The sequence below is a fragment of the Rattus norvegicus genome, chromosome 9 (genome assembly GCF_021556685.1).
Source record: "Rattus norvegicus strain SHRSP/BbbUtx chromosome 9, alternate assembly SHRSP_T2T, whole genome shotgun sequence".
NCBI classification, from domain to species: Eukaryota; Metazoa; Chordata; class Mammalia; order Rodentia; family Muridae; genus Rattus; species Rattus norvegicus.
Window position 1 is genome coordinate 29,326,560 of NC_141542.1, and position 22,010 is coordinate 29,348,569.

General features: G+C 48.4%; 1 protein-coding gene across 6 annotated transcripts in view; it reads left to right on the forward strand.

Moving 5' to 3' along the window:
* Positions 1-22,010, forward strand: part of Bicral (BICRA like chromatin remodeling complex associated protein) — an 84,898-nt gene that overhangs the window by 32,752 nt on the left and 30,136 nt on the right. For 4 of the 6 annotated variants that reach the window (NM_001437649.1, XM_087565089.1, XM_087565090.1 and 1 more), the window contains 1 exon segment: positions 21,842-21,887. In NM_001437649.1, the coding sequence (NP_001424578.1) occupies positions 21,847-21,887 (41 nt within the window). In that variant the 5' untranslated portion in view covers positions 21,842-21,846. 6 annotated transcript variants of the gene reach the window in all.

Below are 22,010 nucleotides of genomic sequence, written 5' to 3' on the forward strand. Positions count from 1 at the left end.
GCGGAAACTTTGGTCTCACGTACTGTGTTCGTGTGATCCTCCTGCCTCAGCTTCCTGAGTCCTAGGACAGCCGGTGCAAAGATGCTCATTTTTTTTTTAAATGTATTTATTTATGATACATGAGTACACTGTAGCTGTCTTCAGACACACCAGAAGAGGGCATCGGATCTCTTTTACAGATGGTTGTGAGCCACCATGTGGTTGCTGGGATTTGAACTCAGGACCTCCGGAAGAACAGTCAGTGCTCTTAACCGCTGAGCCATCTCTCCAGCCCCGATGCTCATATTTTTTATAGACAATATGGCTGCAGGGTACAAGGTAGGGATGAGAGAGGTGTGCACGGTAGGCTGGCTCTGCAAGACAGAAGGAATCTTAAGAATGCCTTCTCATTTATGGACCAAGCCCTGAATGGCTGATGGTGCCACTTACAATTGGAGAAAAGAGCAAAAGAGGGCTAGCTGGAAGGGATGGTCACTGGAATGCATATGGTACCTGTGGGTACTGAGGTTGGGCTGCTGGAAGTCACTCACTGGGCTGTAGATGGGAGGTGTGTCCTGGGAGCGGCCAGGCCATTTGTGATCACAGGAGCAGCTAGGAACAAGCTGTGAAAGGACAGTAGTGTGAAAGTTAGGCTGACCACCCTGACAAGTAGCTTCTCTGATGTGTGGGTAGAAGGGCTGCTGCAGGGTGTTGCAGTGTAAGTCCAGCAGTGCTTGGGGGAAGTGGGCTCAAAGAATGTGTATGGGCGAATGATTGCATTCTCATTCTGTGTACGTAGTGAGGAGAGCTGTGTGTGTGGAGGCCGTCAGGTCTTCCATCTTCAAATGGCTCTGGGGATCAAGCCCAAGGCTTGGACAGCAAGTGCTTTACCTCCTGAGCCGTTTTCCCATCCCAGAAATTCATTTTCACTTGAGCTGAGAGTGTCTACCAAAGAGAGAGATTAATAAAACAGGAAGTCTGATAAAGGGGCAGGATTCTTGAGAAAGTGACAGAGAATTTCAGATCTAAGAACAAGGTCTGTCAGGGTGGGAGGAGAGTGGAGTGAAGGCAGACAAAGTGAGCGCAGATTAAAGGGAGTGTAACTGTGGGAGAGGGGGAAGGGAGCGGGAGGAAGGCTGTGGTGTGTAAACCCAAAGCACAGCCAGCCTGCTTTAGGAAGAACAGGTGGTGACTGGTTTCAGAAGGAAATTGGTCATCTGGGCTGCAGGGCAAGTGGGACCTAAGAAACGTGCTGGCTGCTGGCTGGAGTCCCGAGTCTGAGCACTAAGTGTGCTGACTTTCTGATCTTTGCACAGTTCCATTGGAGGAGGGAGGAGTGGAGGGAAGAAAGTATCCAAAGGATGCCAGTGGAAATGTATAAACCCTTAACCGGCTACTTTGTCTTTGAAGCAGCTGGTGTTACTTTTTCCTCAGTTTCCTGTCCTCTGAACTGGCTACAAAGTAACAGTAGAGGGAAATTGGGGGTGGGGGGGGTTTCAAAACAGATTCCTGCCATCTTAGAAGATTCAGAATCATTTGTTAGGGATGGAGGTTAAAAAGGCCTGAATATAAGGAGAAAGGACGCATTTGTGGAAAGTGTCCTAGTCTGATGGAAATAGTGGGTAAAAGAAATAGCTACTGAGCAGCAGCATGTCTGGAACAGACCTCTCCAGATGAGTAATGTTGATAAAGTGGGTGGTGTCCATCGAGGGGCAGAAAAGATGCTTAAAGGAAAGCCTTAGGATGGGCTACCGTGTACATGGCTGGTTGGAATTGGAGTGCAGGGTGAGGCTGTGCTGGCCAGACTGAGCATTCGTAGTGCCCACCCAGGCTCTTAGGGAAGGTGGGAGAAGAGGGCCCTGGGGCTGGGAGGGTCCACTGGGTCTTTACTGCTCTCTCTACCCATGTGTGTTTCTATTCAGGGAAAGTCCTGAGATCTGCCTTAGTCCTAACCACATTCTTAAAAGGTCGTGACTTGTTTAATTATAATTTTCTTAATAAAGTTGTAAATTGGACACTTCTGTTCTTGTGGCTTCTTTGGCTCACTAGCTACAAACACATTAAACATTGCATTAGCAGAACCTTTGAATCCATAAGTCAGGACAGGTGTTCCCTCTCCAAGTGCTTATTTCCGGTCCACCAAGTCCAGCTGCTTCAATCATCAGGAGTTCAACTCTGTCTCTGGCTAGAATGTGAGCATTTCACAAATACTATTTGTCAGACTTTTATTCTGCCTCACACCCCGATGGCCATTTAATAGATGTTAAAGTTGGTACAGTGGCGCACACCAACTCTCAGGGAGGCAGAAGCAGGAGTATCTCTTAAGTTTGAGTCCAGCGTGGTCTACACTGGGTTCTAGGCCACACAAGGCTACATGGTGAGAGCCTGTCTCAAAAGCATACTGCTGAAGTCTCAGAAGAATTGGACTCTATCCCTAATTTCTGTATTATGAAAGCAACCGACTTGCCTAAGGTCGCTGCAGGGAGTCCGTGAATCTCATTTCACCATTCCTATTAAACTTTAATCTACAACCAGCACACTATAGACACCTGAGAACTCTGCGGTCGAACAAGGTAAAGTTGACCTTAGCCAGGTCCCTGTGGTGTTGTTTTGTGTGTGTGTGTTTTTAATAAAATCAAGGCTGCTGAGATGAGACGGTTAGTAGTAAAAACCAGTTGCCATGAATCTGACACCTGTGTGTCCCGGGGTGGAAGGAGAGACTCAAATTCCAACTTCTTTTTTTTTTTTTTTTTTTTTTTTTTCTGGAGCTGGGGACCGAACCCAGGGCCTTGCGCTTGCTAGGCAAGCGCTCTACCACTGAGCTAAATCCCCAACCCCAAATTCCAACCTCTACACACATACCACAGTAGACTCCCATAATCATGACTAATTTAATATCCAGTGGGTCTCGGCAGTAAGGTAGTTTTGGAGATGGTCTCATTATAGGCCTGAGCTGACAGCTTATCTGGGTGTTTACTGGTGATCAAGCCCTGGGCTTCAGGCTTGCCTGTCACATTCATTCCCAACCTGTTTTGTTTTGAGACAAGGACCATTTGATGCTCTGGCTGGCCTAGAACTTATTTCACCCAAGAGACTGGCCTCAAAAAAGTCCTCCTGCCTCAGCATCCTGAATCCTGGAATCACATTTGTGCCTGATTAAAAGTATATTTTGGGGGTTGGGGATTTAGCTCAGTGATAGAGCGCTTGCCTAGCAAATGCAAGGCCCTGGGTTCGGTCCCCAGCTCCGAAAAAAAGTATATTTTGTTTTTGTGGTTTTGAGATCATATTTTTATTTTACATGTATGGATGTTTTGCCTGCATTTGTGTATGTACACCACATGCATACAGCCCTTGGGGGAGGCCAGAAGAGGGCCTCAAAGATCCTTTGGAACTAAAGTTACACGCCTTTGATTGCTACCACAGTTTTGTGGTTTTGATTTGAAGTTTGTTTTAGCTTGCTTTTTTTGTTTTTGAGAAAGGGTTTCTCAGTGTAGTCCTCACTGCCTTGGAACTCTCTCTATAGACCAGACTGACCTCAGACACAAAGATCCGCCTGCCTCTGCCTGTGCTGGGATTAAAGGCATGAGCCACCCACCACCACCACCCAGCCTTACTTTTAGCTTTTAATATAAAAGAAGCAAGCCATCTTTTCTTTATAAAACTCAGATTTCCTAGGAGTGCAAGTAAGTATTCTAGAAGTAGGCTAATCCTTACTCCTGTTTGTATTCTGATCTGTGAACATTTGACATTAAAAACTGCAGAAGTCTGCCCGGGGTTCCTCTAGGTGAGATCACACACAAAGAAAAATAGAAGCCTTGCCACTGTGTTTAGAGCCACATCTGCTCTTTAACCCCCTTCCCCCCTTTTTTCCTTCATGAGCTATCCAGCCCAGGCTGGCCTTGAACTGTTGGCAGCCCTGCCTTAGCCCTAAGTCCTGGGACTACAACAGAAGTCACTGTATTTGGCTTTCCAGATAGCCCCTTTTTTTAATAGCTATTTTACTTCAGAGTCTGCTTCTCTTTACAAGTAGGACCTTTGTCCAAGTGTGATGTCACACCCCTATAATCACTTAGCAGGCAGAGGGAGTCAGAACTCTGGAACTCCAGGCATGACCACCTTCAGAACAACCAAGCCACATAGACCCTTGTCTAAAACAGCAGAAACATCTGTCGCATATGTGGTGTACATGGTGGACTTGAAACAGTGTAACAGGCAATGTTTGAAACAGAGGGCCTAGAGAGCTTACCTGAATGTAAAATTGTAAAATAGCGTCAGGTACCTTAGTGATTATTTAATGCCCTTAAAATATCCCTCTCTCAGGCTGTAGAGATGGTGCCTTCTGTGGATCAGCTGCTTGCCTCACAATTGGGTCAGCCAGAACCCGGTCAAATGCTGGGCGGGCCCCCCCTGTAATTCTAGACGTTGGAAGGTAAAGTTCTCAAAGCAGGCTGGCTGGCTAGACTGGGACACTAGGGAGCTCAGTTGAGACCCTGCCCCAAAGGATAAGATGGAGAGCAGCAAGACTGCAGTGCCACATATCTACACACATAACATGCAGGCACACATGCACACTACACACATGAGAAATGCAATCAGCTTGTCCAGATCCACCCCTATGGATTCAACTAACCACCAGGGGGAAATACTCAGAGAAAACCCCTAGACTCATCATCTCTTAGTACAATATGAGAGCTACACTGTATTTGGGATAAGTTGTCTAGAGGTGTGCACAGGAAGGGACTGAGGATGTAGTCCAGTGAGCTGCCATAGCAGTCCAGCAACGGTCTGGATTCAGTCTCCAGCTCAGCATAAACCAGGCGTGGTGGTACACGTCTGAAATATTAGGACTTGGGAAGCAAGACCAGAGGCTCCAGGTCATCCTGACCACAATGAATTTGAGATTGTATATATTCATCTTCAAAGCATTTTCCATTCTTGTCAGGCATAGTAACCTCAGCACTTGGAGGCAGATGCAGCAGGATGTCTGAGTTCAAGGCCAGCCTGTTCTACACAATGAGACTGCCTTGTCTTTACGTTCAGTTTTAAATAACCCAAATTTTCTTCCATTGTTCTATGGGGTTCGCTCTCTTGGTTAATAGATCGATTGGTTGGTTGATAGGTTGGTTGATAGGTTGATAGTTTGGTTGGTTGATTGGTTGGTTGATAGGTTGGTTGGTGGGTTGGCTGGCTGGCTGGTTGGTTGGTTGGTTGGTTGGTTGGTTGGTAGGTAGGTTGGTTGGTTGGTTGGTTGGTAGGTAGGTTGGTTGGTTGGTTGGATGGTTGGTAGGTTAGTTGATAGGTTGGTTGATTGGTTGGCTGGTTGGATGGTTGGTTGGTTGATAGGTTGGTTGGTAGGTTGGTTGGTAGGTAGGTAGGTTGGTTGGTTGGTTGGTTGGTTGGTTGGTTGGTTGGTAGGTAGGTTGATTGGTTGGTTGGTTGGTTGGTTGATAGGTTGGTTGGTAGGTTGGTTGGTTGTTTGGTTGTTTGGTTGGCTGGTTGGTTGGTTGGTTGATAGGTTGGTTGGCTGGTTGGTTGGTTGGTAGGTAGGTTGGTTGATAAGTGGCTGGTTGGTTGGTTGGTTGGTTGGTTGATAGGTTGGTTGGTTGGTTAGTTTGGTTGATAGGTTGGTTGGTTGATTGGTTGGTTGGTTGGTTTGGTTGATAGGTTGGTTGGTTGGTTTGGTACTGGGGATGAAGCCATGCCAGGAAAATGTGTTACCAAACTATAACCCCAGCCCCATCCGATATTGATTTGCAATTTTAAAATTACATGTACGTATGTATATTTGTATGTATGTGTGTATATGTATGTAGCAACAGTTCCAGAGTGGAGGTCAGAGGACAACTCGTGAGAGTTGATTCTCCTACCTTTTGAATTCTAGAGATGGGATTCAAGTTATCAGGCTTGGATACACCTTTACTCCTGATCATCTCCTGAGCCCTTCTTCCCCATTAAATACTAAGTATTAATTGTGTGTGTGTGTGTGCACAGCACTTGAAAGAGCATTTGGGGGTACATGTATCTTGGAGGATGACTCTGTGATCTGTGGCTAAGTGGAAGTACAGTCAGGACAGAGAAAGCCTTCGTTAGGGTGGCATGGGAGCAGCCGTCATTCGTTCATTCACTCAGCAAGCAGTAAGCAGGTCTATCAGGTCCTCTTGGGAGTATTCAGGGTGTTCCCGTGAATCCTAACCTACACCTTCCTCAGGACAAGCAGAGGAGCTGAGTAAGGTTCATAGCGTGCCGAGGGGTGATGGAAGTGTATGTGGCTGTGATAGGTAGGAAGAGATCTGGACGAGGTAGCAGGCAAGCATGCGGCTCTGGAGGAAAGATGTGCCAGCAGACAGTGGAGTGCAAGCTGAGCACAGAGCATGCATGAGTGGTGAGCCCTGCACTTGTGGCTCCACAGGGCTGGGAACCAGGCACACAAAGAGCCGGTGCAGGCCATTTCAGTTGTGTAAGAAGAGCAGGAAAGAGGGAGTTGGCCTTTACAGTAATGGGAGTGGAGTTTCTCCGAGAGGAGCTTGTTTTAAAGGGGTACTCTCTGTGGGACAGGGGACACATTTTAAGAAAAAGCAGAGGCAGAGGGACCTCTGTCTGTCCTCACCTGAGAGATGGAGTAGCTTTTCCCCGTCCTGTCAGTGTGGCTGCTCCTTAATGTGCACGGGCACCCCTCAAGCGCTGCAGGAGCATTTCTCCCCTCAAGCGCTGCAGGGCCTTTTCAGTGGACACCCCAGTGTAATGGCACACAAAGGGATTGACTGAGAGAGGCAGCTGTGAGGGGACAGCTTTGAGTGGAAGGAAAGAGTGTACGCAGGAGAGAAGGCTGGGCTGCGCACTAAACAGAAGGCCCAACAGTTAAAAGCTTTTACTTGCACGTCACAAAATCGGTTCTCAAGCAAGCCAGTCACTTGGAAGCATAACCAGAAATCACCGTAGCTAACCGCATTGGGACCAGACAGACATGTGTTCTCCCCACCTCCCTGAAGAAATCTGCCTCAGGTTTTCCCTCCTTGTCCTTCCCGAGCTTCCTGCAGAGTGGTGTGTTAGGTGGGAAACATTGTAGACTTCATTCACTTCACCCACCAAAAAATCCAGTTCCCAGCAAATGAGATGACAGCATTTGTGTGCAAGCATGGGGACTGGACTCTGGGTCACCAGCCCCCAAAACAAGAGCCATGTGGACTGGGCTGGCAGTGACCTGTAATCCCAGAACCCAGGAGTCAGAGATGTACACGCCAAGGCAAGCTGGCTAGCTAGTCTCGCCACTGGCAAACTCTAGGTTCAGTTGAAGGACACTGCCTCAATAAATAAAAATGGAAATTAATCTTGGAAGGGGTCTGGTAACCACCTCAGACCTCCACACTTGCATGCCTACAGATGCACATACACATGCACTCACACTTGCGGCCATACAGACCCACCATACACACACAGCAGACACGCAGGCCTTCCTGAGTAACTCTGGTCCCAGCGTGGCATTAATTGGGTGTGGTGGTGCACACCCGTCATCTCCGTGCCCGGGAAGAGGAGGTAGGAGGACTCTAAGCTAAGGCCAGTTCACGGGAGCCTTCAAGCGGTACAGGGTAGACAAGGCCGCACCGCTTTCCAAGTTGGGCAAACTCAGATGTTACTTCTGTGATGACTGAACGGTCCTCACCCCTGACCTAGCTACAGATGCATTTCAGTGGAGAGCATTATTAGCATACACGAGGCCTTGGGTTCAATCTGCAGAAGCAAGTAGGGGTACTCGGGGTGGATATTGTCCACTCTTTACTTCTCTGCAGTTGAAAGGTGGAACCCAGGGTCTTATGACCTTGAGGTCCACCAGCCTTACTCATATCCTTCTAACAAGTCCCCCCTCCCTGCCGCTCCCCCTGCTTTATTTTAGATTGGTTTTGTGTGTGGCATCACTCATGACTGGTGACCACGGAGGCCAGTAGAGGGTGTCAGATCCTTTGGATCTGGAGTTACAGAAAGTTGTGAGCTCTGAGTGGCTGGGAACCAAAGGAAACCTCTGCAGGGGCAACTGGTTCGAACCACTGAGCCTCTCCAGGCCTCCCCACGTCCCCTCCTCTCGGTGAGGCAGTGGTCTCACTGCGTGTATGTAGCTCAGACTAGTCTTGAGCCTTTCTCCATTGTGAGCCTCCCATATTGCAGGCCTGTGTCACCATGCTCAGCTCAATTCTTCAAAAAAATTTTTGGTCTTTGTTTTTGGTTTTTGTGTTTTGGTTTTTGGGTTTGGGGTGTGTGTGTGTGTGTGTGTGTGTGTGTGTGTGTGGTTTGTTTTGAGACAGGGTTTCTCTGTATAGCCCTAGATGTCCTGGAACTCTCTCTGTAGACCAGGATCTCGTAAATTTGCATGCCTGTCTTGAAACCCTGTCTTGAAAAAATGTAAAGTATCTTGTAAGTATATTAACTACATGTTCTTTTTTTTTTTTTCTTTTTCTTTTTTTTGGAGCTGGGGACCGAACCTAGGGCCTTGCACTTGCTAGGCAAGTGCTCTACCACTGAGCTAAATCCCCAACCCCTTAACTACATGTTCTAATTAATATCTTAGATATGCTGGGCTACTTATAATTATACTTTTAGAAATTTGGGGCACTGAATCAGGGAAGTGGCTCAGAGTGTAAATCCACTTGCCCGGGAGTCTGAAGTCCTGGGCTTACTGCCTGCACCCTGTGAAAAGGCAGATGTGGGGGTGCACATGTAATCTTAGCACTCCAGAGGTAAGGTGGGAAGTGGAGACAGGAGAGTGCCTCATCCCAGGTGACCTGGGTCTGCAGTGCAGCAGCTAGCCAGAGAGCCTCCTAGCTCCAAAAAGCTGTCCTCTGACTTCACACACAAGCATGATGTCCGCACGCATGCCCGTGTGAGAGCACACACACTTACCTCCCCTTCCCTCCCTCGAGAGATTTTAAAGTGGGGCTCTAGGAGGCAGCCCAGAGCAGGCTGTGTACCTGGGCATGTGTCAAGTCCTGGGTGACCCCCAGCCCCCACACACTTGCTGCTAGAAAATTCACACTTTCAGTAGCTCTCCCTGTAACCTTTGTGTTGGAAAGGACAGCCACGCTTGGCCTTCTGGGAGCTGCTAAGTCAGGAAAAGGAGTTGGGGAAGAAGGCAGGCTCCGTGGGAAGCGACTTTCATCCAGCAGATGGGCAATTTACCTTGTAAATTACCACAGAGAGGAGGCCCAGAGAGGCCTGTGGTGCACAGGCAGCGTCTCTCCAGTGGGACCGCTGCTGTTTGGTTCATAAGGTATCTGTTCCTGGTGTGCTGGCATCTACCTGTAGTCCAGCTACTGAGGAGCCTGCCAGGGAGGTCACTTGAGCAAAACCCCATCTCAACAAAGAAAGACGAGGTTCCCCCCTAGTCTTCCTCAGGTTAGACTCCGTGCCTTCGGCAAGCACATGCTAGGAACTCTGATTGATAATGCTCCTTTTCCTCCGAGGTTTGAAATGCTGACTTTACTATCCTCATTATACTTAGAGATTGTTTAATTATACTTTTATTTTCAAATATTTTAATACATTTATTTGCTGCACATACTAGAGAAGGGAGGATAACAGGTAGGAGACCTCTACCTACCATGGAGGTCTTGGGCATCACAGTCAAGCTTGTCATAAGCACCTCTGTCTGCTGAGCCACTCACTGTCCTGTGGCTTTTAGATTTCTTTGCTTATTTTGAGGTAGGGTCTCACTCTGCGGCCATGTGTGTGTGTGTGTGTGTGTGTGTGTGTGTGTGTGTGTGTGTGTGTGTGTGTGTGTTGTGAGAGCCTGGCCGAGCAGTTTACTTGAGGCATATTAAAGCATGAGACTTTTCCCGGTGGTAATGAACTTAGCCCTACGTGTAGTGTAGTGAGATGTGGCACATGTGACATCTTCCATAAAGGTGGGCTCTGTAGATGGACAGGCTCATGACAAGGGCCTGGGAGGGGTCTGCTGTGCTCGCAGCCACATAGTGCAGTGGTTACTAGGCCATTCATTCATTAAGCACGTCTGCTCCTGGCCTTCTGCGTGGAAGCAGGTTTTACATCCCTTCCTTTAATGGAGCAAGCCTGTGTATTTAACATGCCCAACTCCCTGAGTGCTTATGTGTGAAAGCAAGGACTATAGCCGTGGGTGGACTGGCACTCCCCATGTGGTCCAGGCTAGCCTTGAACTCTCAGTGGTGCCTCAGCCTCCCGAGTGCTGGGATTAAAGGTGTAGCCAGCAGGCTCAGCCTGTTACTACTTTGTTTATGGAAGATGATTACTTCGTGACCCAGGCCAGTCTTGAACTCAGAACCCTTCCTTGGCCTCTGTCCTGCTACATTACAAGCTAAATCATTTTAAACTTTTGTTTAAAAGTCCTCTCATGTTTCTCCTTTAAAACTTGATTTTGCCACACATTCTCCTTGAGGTGCCCTTAGGAAGGGGAATCCTCAGCAACTCCTCTGTCTGTTGGTTGTTTCCATAGGGCTGTTTTCCTTGGAACATGCTGCAAAGCCAAGACATTTTACATGGTACTCATTGACAGAGCAGTGGGATTGAAGAGCGAGCGTAACCAGTCAGGGCTTCACCACAGAAAGCACTGTTGTTTAGAACTGCTCCATCTCTGGCCTTCTCCCCTCCGAGGCTGGGTGTCCAGCCCAGACTGGCCTCCAACTCCTGATCCTCCTGCCTCTACCTCCCAAGTGTTAGAATGAAATCTTTTTAATTAATTTTTTCCCATTTTATTTGATATATGTGGATGTTTTGCTTGCATATATTTCTGTGTACCGTGTCCATACAGTGTCTGTGCACCGTGTCCATACAGTGTCTGTGCACCGTGTCCATACAGTGTCTGTGCACCGTGTCCATACAGTGTCTGTGTACCATGCCCATACAGTATCCACAGAGCTGCAGATCCTGGGGCTGGAGTGCAGATGGCGGTCAGCTGCCATGTCAGTGCTGCAGACTGAATCAGAGTCCTCTACGGGAGCAGCTGGTGCTCTTTCTCTCCAGCCCCTAATTAATTTTGGGTGTGTGTGCATGTAGTGTATGCCACACATATGTGTGGGTGTGCAGAGATCTGGGGCTACTGTCACACGGACTTCTCTCTTACCCTTCCTCGTGTTTTTTTAGGCACGCTCAGTGTCTACCTGTGTCTGGTTTAGTTTTTGTTTTCCATGGGTCCCAGAGATCTGACCTCAATCACCATTGCTTAGGCAGCAAGTCCCTTACATACTGAGCCACCCCCCAACCCTGGAGCTGCCTCATTAGTTTTGATGTGTTCAGTGAACTTTAGGCTTGGGTGGGGCAGCTCGCCTCCCTGACAGCACGTAACAGTGTCTTTTTTTTTTTTTTTTTTTTTTTTAAGTAGAAAAAAAACAGGAGCTAATGTGATAACTCAGTTAGGAACGGCGTCTGCTGCCAAGCCTGCCAACTTGGTTCCTTACCCAGGACCAGGTAAGGAGAGAACTGATTCCCTCAGGCTGTCTTCTGACGCCCATGTATGCACCACACACACACACACACACACACACACACACACACACACACACACGTGTGCGCGCGCGCACACACAAAGTAAACATAATAGAAAAACTTAGACATGGTAGCAGGTAAGATTTATTGCCTTTATTATATTTAAAGCATTCTCCAAAACAAATGAGCCCCGTCTCCTGTAGGTCCCCATCCTCTGCACAACCCTGCTCCTATAGCTCCTCAGACTGCGAGGCCTCTCTGCTGCCCACGTGGGGTGCATTTGGTTTTGCTGACGTGGTGCTTAGTATATTAGCCTTATTACTCTCCCTCTTCATTTCAGACAGGATTTCCTTTTTGCTTTTTAAAATTAATTTTGTTATTTGTTTTTAAGACAGGGTCTTTGTGTAGCCCTGGCTACCCTGGAACTCTCTGTGAACTCACAGAGGTCTGCCTGCTTCCTAAGAGCTGGGATTAAAGGCGCATGTCACCACAGAGGGCCTAAATTGTTTTTGAGGCAAGGTTTCATTATAGATCCCTGTCTAACCCGGAACTCACTATGCAGGCCAGGCTGGCCTGAAACTTACTGTGGCCCTCCTGCCTCCGCCTCTCAGGTACTGGGATTAGTGTGTGTGCCACCACGCCTGGTCAAGACGTAATTTAAAAGGCCTGCAAACCACACGGCATTAGAGGTTTCTGCCTGCCCACTGTTAGAGTCACCGTCTTAGCCTTTTCTACGTTCCCCTTCTGCTGGGCCATTAGCTGGTGACACAGTGAACATGTATGTCTTTAACTGAACAGTAGCTGCAAAGCCGGAGGCAAGCATATTGAGTCTGACTCCTCCTCCTTGTGTGTGTGATGCATATGTGTCTTTGAATATGTGTCCCAGAGGATAACCTTGGGTGTCAGGCCTTGACTTGCATTGTGTTTTAGACAGTGTCTCTTTCAGTTCACTGGCTGGCCATGAACTTCTGGCCATTCCCCAGGGAGACAGTGGGAGTCTAGATGTGCACAGCTCTGTCTAGTTTCTTGAGAGATGTGGGTTCAGTCTCAGGATATTAGTCCTGTAGGTAAGCACTTCACCTGCTCTCTTGTCACTGTTCCATCAGTGAGAACTCCAACCAAGGCGACCTGAGCCCCCCGGCAGGGTTTCTCTGTGTAACCCTGACTGACCTTGAACTTACTCTATGAACCAGGCTGGTCTTGAACTCAGCGATCTGCTGGCCACTGCCTGACTCCCTGCTGCATGGGATTAAAGAAAGCATTTAGTTTCTTGCTTACAATTTCAGAGGCTTAGTCCATTATCATCTTGGCTAGGAGCATTGCAGCCCACGTGATGCTGGAGCCGGAGCTGAGATACATCCCAGTCCACAGGCCACCCCAGTGACACACTTCCTCAAACAAAGCCACCCCTCCTGATCCTTATCATTTTTCAAATAGTGCCACTCCCTGGTGAGCCTGTGGGGCCATTCTTCAAACCGTCACACCTGCCAGTCCTGTCTCCTGCCCTGACAACTTCAGTTTAGTTTGTCTTCTCCCACGGACTACAACTGAACACACAGTCATGTTCTTTTCTAACTCACGGGGTCATATTTCATAAGAAATCTGGTGCTTGAGGTAGAACGAGGTGGGAAAGACCAGCTACTAGATATGGAGTATTGATGTCCTTAGTGGTCCGCGGACAGCGCTGCTTGTACCCTGTTGGCCAAGCCTGGTATCCCTCGCTCCCTGGAACAGAATTAACCTGGAGGGACAGTGAAACAATGAGTCGTCCTGCTTACCAGCCCGTGCCTGCCGCCTGGGTGACCTACAGTCTTGCCTGCTCCGTGTCCTCGGAGCTGTTCTGACTTCCATCCACTGGAGACAGCTCCTCTCTTCCACCCCTGCTACCGGTGTCAGTCCAGGAAGATTCTCGTCAGCTCACCTGGAAAAGTCAGGGAAATCAGGCCGAGGAGAGTGTTCCGGGACGGGGAAGGGGCGAACCAGCTGCAGTGCACGCCTGGAGACACGACAGCTCCGTGCAGTTGGCGCTGGTGATTGAGTTCAGGTTGCCAGGCTTGTGTGGCAAGCACCTTTACCCACTGGGCCATCCTGCCAGCTTCCATGTGCCTCCTTCAAAAGGCAATGAGCTCCCTAGAGGCAGCAGACACCCTAGTGGGTGACATCCTGTAGCTACAGACCTGCCAGCCCAGCACCATCCTAAATGACAGTAAAGTACAACTCATCCTGACGCTGGCCCCGTGCTGCACGCCCTTGATCATACTGCTTTGGAGACAGAGGCAGGCAGATCTCTGTGAGTTCAAGACCAACCTGATCCACATAGTGAGTTCCAGGACAGCCAGGGCTATGTGGAGAGACCCTGCTCAAAATAACAAAATAAAAAAAATGAGTTATTCTGTGAGTAGTGGGCATTGCCTAACAAGCTCTGGGTGCCCTTTGGAAACAGTTCCTTATACAGTGGGTAAAGTTCTCAGTCCTATAAAACATGCATTGTGTTTACCTTTCCCTTCAAGCAGATTCTTAGGCTGTATAGAGCCCTGTCTGGCCTAGAGCTTGCTGTGCAGACGAGGCCGGCCTCTAACTCAGAGAGCCTCCCACCCTCTCCCTCTGGAGTGCTGTGACCAGTGGCTTGTGCCACAAAACCCTGCTAGCTTTCTGCCTTCATTACATGTCATGGCGTCCTACTTTGATGTCCAGGCCCCTCATATAGTACCTGGCTAACAGTAGGAGTTGGATCTTCTTATAGCCCTGAACATGATTACTGACCACGTTACAAGAAGCCTTGCGTTTCCCAAGCTCCATCACAGTCAAAGAGGAAGTGCCCCGTCCTCACTCTTGGGGACAGTCTGATTTCAGTCCATGCTCCCTGACTTTCAGAGTTTCGGGTACATTTACCTTGTGTGAATATGCTGGAACTCGGTACACCACGATTGGGATTTGGTGGTTAGGAGAAATCAGCTCCCTCCTCCCACCAAGGAAGTTCCAGAGTGGCAGCCAAGGCTCAGAGGCCACTGGCTCCTGTTAAGACAAACTCTTATTCTCAGTCCAAGCTGGACTAAAACTTACTAGGTAGCCCTGGCTGGCCTCAAATTCTAGACAAGTCTCCTGCCTCAGCCTCCCTCTGGCTGACATTATAGACAGGAGCACACATCATCACATCTAGCTCCCTTAAAGTGATTTTATTCTTTAACTGAAACCTCAGGGGTAGGAGGGCTAAGGAGATAGCCCAGCGGTTCTAGCACTTACTGTGTAAACATGAAGGTCTAGATGAAACCAGCGGAGTAAAATGCTGGGCGTAGCTATGTGTTCCTGTAACCCCAAGGATGCCAGGGAGGAGGCAGGCAGATCTAGAAGCTCCTGAGGCAGAGAGAGGCCAAGGCAGTGCAGAAGCTCTCTGGCCAGGCATCCCAGCTGAAATGGCAAACTAGTTCTAGTGCGAGAGCCCATCTCAAATATGATGGGATGTGGGAACGGCAGAGAGCCGCTGTCCTAGTTTCTGGGCACAGGAATGCAGGCCCCCATGCTCACACCCACAAAGATAGATAAGAAACTAAACACATTTAAAACACTGCAGAGCGGTGGTGGCTTTATCTACCTACACAAGAAACAATTAAAGCTTGGAAAGCTAGCATAGCAGCTCAGTATAGGCTGCCAAGCTGAAGACGGGAGCTCTGTCTCCTCTGTCTCATGGAACAAAAATAACTGACGCCCCGAAGCTGTCCTCTGACCTTTGCTTTGTGTGGCATGCACATAGCTGCGCACACGTGCACACATGCATGCACGAATTAATTAATGTAATGCTCTTCCTCTTTGAACATAATACATGAAACAGTAGACTTTAGCCACTAGGTCTGAGGCAGCACAAAGTTCTGACCCCTGAGAGGGGAAGTTAGTGATGAGCCTTTAAGTGCCCAGCTTCCTGTGAGGCCTTGGCACACAGTGGGGCAGCAGGAAAGTGCTGCACAGAGAACACACTCTGAAAACTTGCACTGCCTCTTTCTTCTGGTAGTTAAGGGTGTGGGGGTGGAGAGGAAGTTCCTGGGGACTGGACGTGACCCTCCTTAGCTCCTACCTGATGCATTCATTCTAGGCAAATGCTCTACTCAGTCCCTAGCGTTAGTGACCCACAGGTCTTAGGAACCAGCCAAAAGGACCACAGCCAGCTGCACACGAAGCTCCCTCCTAACTCATGTAGTTCCTGGGGCATCAAGTTAAGTACGCAGAAGGGCCTCAGTCTAGACTGGAATTAAATTAACCCTCTATTGAAAATTAACGAGGGGCTGGTAAGATGGCTCAGCAGGTCGAGCTTCCTGCTTCCAATCCCCAGGACCCACACAGTAGAGAAGACAGTGGACTTTCACAAGCCGTCCCCTACTGAAATTTAACATATATTAATAAATATTAATAAGGGTAATAAGATAAATACTAATAAAGTAAAATTAAGAAGCGTGGACTGGGACTGTGGCCCAGGAGAGGCATTGACTAGTACACTAGGCTCCGGGAAAGTTCCCCAGAACCATGTAACCCAGAGGTGGAGGTGCATAGAAAGATCAGTTCAAAAATCATCCTAAGCTTCATCGAAGTTCCCACTCAGAACTCAGGAGACAGAGCCGGGAGGATCTCTGAGTTGAGGCCAGCCTGGTCTACACAATGAGTTCCAGAACAGCTGGAGTTCCAGAGAAACCCTGTCTCAAAAAAACAAAAACAAACAAAATTTAAAAGCAGGCAGGCATGGTGGTGGATGCCTTTAATCCTAGCACTCTAGTAAAGAGATAAGCAGATCTCTGTGAGTTCAAGACCAGCCTGATCTACATAGTGAATTCCAGGACCCTGTCTTAAAAGACAAAAACAAACAAGAAACCCACAAGATTTAGAAGGAGAAAAATGGTTTTTTTTTCCACTGCATCCTAAACCAGAAAGGTATCTATATGGACATAAGAATGCCCCGCACCTAGGTGGAGAGGCGGCTTCTTAAGGAGCACTCACTGGCTGCTCTTGCAGAGGACCCAGGTTTAGTTCTCAGCACCCACATGATAGCTCACAATTTCCAAGGACCAGATCGAAGTACTAGGTACTCATAACAGGCAAAATAATTCAGGAAAAGCCCCATACACAAAAATAGTTTTTTATTAAAAAAAATATTCAGCACCTGGTAATATAAATTTAACATACACAGATGTGAGGCCTACTATGTCCACCCTTGTCTGTGGTCCCAGCTACTTAGGAAACTGAGGCAGGAGGATTTCTGTCAGTTCAAGGCCACTCTGGTCCACAGAGTTCCAGGACAGCCAAGGCTACACTGAGAAACTGTCTTGAAAAACCAAAAAAAAAAAAAAAAAAAAAAAAAAAGAGAGATATTTGCCTGGCATTCAGTCAAGACTGAAAAGAGATCAAAGCAGCAAGAAATGCCACTCATAATGAGCAGGCAGTAAATGGCGGACGGACTTTGTGGAGGGAAATGGTTACCACTACTTTACATAAGCTTAAAACCTTAGAGGAGAGGCCTGGGATAGCGCTCAGTGACAGCGCATGCATAGCGAGCCTGAGGTCTTGGTTTCTATCTGCAGCACCACAGAAAGGGCCAAGACCACAGAGGGGAAATGAAATACAGTAAATGAAGGTTAAAAAAAGACCCAGTGTTAGCACAGACCCGAGTTCCATCCTTGAACATCCCAAAAAGCCAAGCTCAGCGCCTCACACCTGTAGTCGCAGCCCTAGAAAAACAGACAGACACATCCCGCCTTTTTGGACAGCCAGCCTAAGTACTCAACCAGCCTTAGGACAGCATCTGAGACAACACCTAAGCTTATCCTCTGCCCACACACACCCTAGAGAGTGCCCTCACACAGTTCTAACCTTCTAGATATGAAAACAGTGTTTGAAAATAAAAACACAGCAGGCCAGGGCTGGACTGTAGCCGAGCTGGTAGAATGCCTGCCTGCCCGTCTGCTTGCTCTAATGGGGTACCTCCCTGGTACCTCTCGAGCAGCCAGAGGTGGGAGTGCACACCTGCAATCCCAGCTCTCCAGAAGGCAAAGCAGAATCAGGAGGTCGAGGTCATCTTGGGTTTCAGATTGGATTTGGGTCCAGCCTGGTCTACAGGACACTCTTATCGCAAAGAGAGAAGGAAGGAGAGGGAAGGAAGTAAATGAGAAATCTGGGTAAATCTAGCAGATGAGACGCTACAAAAGATGTGACACTGGGTACTAAATGTGATTCCCCTGCCCCACCCAAAACAAAACAACTACAAACGAAACAAACAAGAAAAACCAAAACCAGACAGGGCAAAATAAGGGAGGGGAATAGTTCCACTAACCTTTAGATTGCAAAGTTCCCCTGGTAAAGAAGTTGAAGTTCTGTCTTATTACCTTCCAAGGCTTCCATTGCTTCTCCTCAGCCCCTTACACCACCCTTGAAAAAACCTAAAACAAACAACAAAACCAGGAAGATTGCACAGAGCACGGATCTCAGAGGGCCCAGGGATGGCTCCCACATGGTAGGAGGCCCAAGCTGACTCCGTTGTCCACACATGGGCCATGACATGCACACAACACACACTAAACAAGCTAATTTATCATTTCAGTTGGGGAGTAGAGAGAAGGCTCCAGAGTGCTTTGCTGCCCTTTCAGAGGACGCAGGTTCAACTCTCAGCACCTACTTGGCAGATCATCTGGAACTCCAGTGCCAAGGGGTTCAGCACTCTCTCTGGCCTCCTCCTCGGACCCCAGGCACACAGGCAGTACACAGACGTACTTGCAGGCAAACACTCATGCACACAAAATGAAAATAAATCGATTTAAATTGGGGAACCTTTTTTGTTCTGTTTTTCTTGTGGGGAGTGCACGTGTAGTGGGTAGAGGACACCTTTATGGAGCTGGTTTTTCCTCTCTACCCCGTGTGTGCTATGTGGGTGAAGCTCGGGTTACCAGGCTTGTGTGGCAGATGCTTCAACCCACTGAGACCTCTCCCAGGCCCGTCTGTTGTTGTTTGAGATAGGATCTCTATGTAGCTTAGGTTGGCCTTGAACTCACAGAGATCCACCTAAGTCTCCCTGGAGAGTGCTGGGAGTGCAAGCGTCTACCACCACTGCCAGCTGTGGCCCTTTAAAAAGTAGAATTCTCAGGGTCCCCTGACTATGAAAGCTGATAGCTTTCTACACACAGATCAAGAAGGCTGCCAGCCTTGGTTGGGCTGTCTTTCAGATCAAGTGTTTGACAAGTGACAGTGGTTCAGTAGAGGAGACTGTATCCCAACTTAAGTTCGTCATATAGTATACACTTGTTTACGTGGGGACAGAATGCTCACTGCGTACCCTGGCTTCACCCCCAATTATCAAATCTGTATGTATCAAATCCTAATTGTTCTATTAGGACCACTTAATGAGCAGCCCTTCACTTCACACTCTACAACCTCGACCTTGGAATGCTATCGGGAGAGACCATGTGGTTAGCCCTTTGCAAAGGCTTGAGTTCCCCTCACAGAATCTGTCAAATAGAGGAGCTAGGTAAGGGTGTCAGCAGGGAGGGTGTGCACATATTTTGTGGGGGGAGGGAGAGTTTTCACACGTTTTTCTGTGTGTGTGTGGTGTGTAGTGTGTGTAGAGCGTGTACTGTGTGTGTGGTGTGTAAAGTGTATGTGTATAGAGTGTACGTGGTGTGTAGTGTGTGTGTACTGTATGTGTGTGTGTGGTGTGCGTGGTGTGTGTGTGTGTGTGTGTGTGTGTGTGTGTGTGTAGGCTGGAGTCCACTTTGAGTGTCAGCCCCCAGGAGTAACCCACTTTATTTTTTTTTTTTTTTGGTTCTTTTTTTCGGAGCTGGGGAACCCACTTTATTTTTAAGACAGGATCTGGAGCTTGTCAGTTATGCTTCGATGCAAGTCAGCGAGTGCCAGGTATCCTCCTGCCTCTGTGCACCCCAGGATTGGGATCACCATGTGTGCCACCATATCTGGGTGCTAAGAATAAAACTCTTTACCCAATGAGCCGTTTCCTAAGTAACATTCACAGTATTCTCAGTCCTTGTGTACTAGAGCCTTAGATGCTGTGGTTTTGTGATTGGAAAGATCACACCTAGGCTTCATGTGTGCTGGGCTACCGAGTCTGAGCTTCGATTTTAAAAATTAAGTTCAGAAGGAGCAGGCATGATCACGCATGCTCGTAATCCCAGCATTCTCAGGCCAAGGCCAGGGGCGTCTTCACAGTGAATTCCAAATTAGCCAGGGATACATAGTGAAGCTCAGTCTCAAGTAAAAGAAAAAAGAAAAAACTTTATGAGGATACAGGGATCCTTCATTTGAATAGCCATGTCAAAGTGAGGAAATAACATATTCTTTATAGGCCAAAAGATACATCATAATTGGACAGTTTATTCCGTGTGATTGTGACGTCTGGGGTGGAGGCGGGGTTTACAATGACACGAGCTATGGCTAATGCCTGCCTGTTATCAGGACATGTCTTCTCTTTAGTGGCGTTTGTTTGAGGCAGGTTTGTATGTGGCCTAGGCTGTCCTGGTACTCATTAGGTAGACCACCAGGCTGTCCTTAAACGTGCATCAGGCCTCTGCCTCTGCCTCTGCCTCTGCCTCTGCCTCTGCCTCTGCCTCTGCCTCTGCCTCTGCCTCTGCCTCCCAAGGGCTGAGAACACAGATGTCATCATGTCACCATGCCTGGCTTGTGTAACAGATCACATATCCATTTGATGATAGTTTTCCTGTTTCCCTCCCAGTCTTGTTTCCAGAAGTCATGTGTGCAGGAACATCGGTGCCAGTATGACCTCAAATGACTCAGCCTGGGTCCTAAAGAGCCCGTTTCTCATGGCTGACTGCTCTTAGCCTCAGTGGCCAGCAGCCTCTTCTGCTTCACTTCTCCCATCTCCATCTCCCTCACCCATCCTCTCTCCTCACCCTGCGCTCTGCTCGGTGGATTGAAATCAGCCTGGCCACTCAGCAACCCTGCCAATCCAGCACCCCCAGGAGGGTCCCACTTCGGGGAAACTTACCCTTCCACTCTTCTAGAGCAGAGAAAGCGCCCTTCCCGGCAGGAGGGAATTCCACATCTGTTAGCCCTGTGATTGGTTTGGGGGAACTAATGGGAGCAGGGAGTTTGAACAGAGAAAAATCTCTCCGTCTGACTCGTCCTTCCCTCTGCCATCCCTGGGCATGCCCCTCCTCTGGGCATCTCTACAGGATTTCATTCCTCCGTCCAACTGCCGTTCACAACTGCCCTTTCCAACTGCTCCAGAACTCTTGGCCCTGGCGTTCTGTGATGTAAATTATTCCACGCATGGCTTGAAATGGGTGAGAAGCAGGGTTGCCAGGTGTCGATCACTAGTGTAAGTTGACTGGCTCTCGGGGAGAACCACTCCTGGAATTTGTTCAGTTGTTACAGTCTGGGCCAGAGCTATGCTGGCCGTGCGTGTGGCTGCTGCGGGCAGGGAGAGGGAGCTCCGAGCTGCAGTGGGGCGAGCTTGGGCTGCAGTTTCTACTTTAAACATTCCTGGTCCAGCTATGGACTATTCAGCATTGAACTTAGACAGTATTGCTGCACTGGGAAGCACTCAGGCCCCGCTCCTGGAGCCCGTATGGCCTGCACCACACGGCCTCCTGGTCTGTCTCCAGATGTGGAGAGAACCCGCTTTTTGCCTTCCTAGAAATCATCAAAATATGTTGAGAAATCGGAATTGCTCTCAGTGTTTAGAAGTATCCAGTTACAACACTGAAAGACTTAAGAGTCTGAGAGCTTTTCTAAACCAAAATTTGTTCTCTGCCCGTGCTCATTCTCCATTTGATGGCGTCACTCCGTCCTTCATGGTCCTCTCGGGAGTCTGCACATGGGAGGTGGCTACAGCTGTCTTAGATGTGTGTGAGCCTCTGGACCTCTAAGTTGAAAACTGACTTACAGTGAAAACACCTTTAAGTCAAAAACGTATCCAAGTAACTTAATTTTATAGTTTCTACCTTTATTTTGATTAACTTTGTTTTTGACATGGGATCTCATGTAGCCCAGGCTGGCCTTAACCTTGTCATGTAGGCAAGGATAGCCTTCACTTCCTGATCCTCCTGTCTCTGCCTTCCAACTCCTGGGATCACAGGTGTTTGCCAGCATGCCTGGCTTGCTCGGTTGTATTTGGTATTTGGTGTTTACTATTTATGAACTGGGGATCTTGCTGTTGCCCAGGCTGGCCTTGAACTCTTAGACTCAAGTTCCCTTCCCTTCTCAGTCCTAACTGAGTAGCCAGGACTTCTGGCAAATGACTGTGCCCAACAGCCACAACGTTTTGCAAATGGCAAACTTGACAGGCGACTAGAGGAAGCTCCCATGATGACAGTTCCTCTGCAGAAGGAGGCTCAGCGCGCAGCAGCCCCGCTGCGTCCACACTGCCAGTCGCTCTGCTCAGACTCACTGTCCTCTTTCCTTGCAGTTGTCATGGATGATGACGATGACTCCTGTCTCCTCGATCTTATTGGGTAAGATGCTCTTGCGGAACCTGGGGTGGACCACTTGTGTGAGGTGTGAGGAACAAAACGAACTCAGTAGCTCTCTGAAGCATCTGGGCTCTTAAAATAAAAGATAATCATTTACCGTGGCCA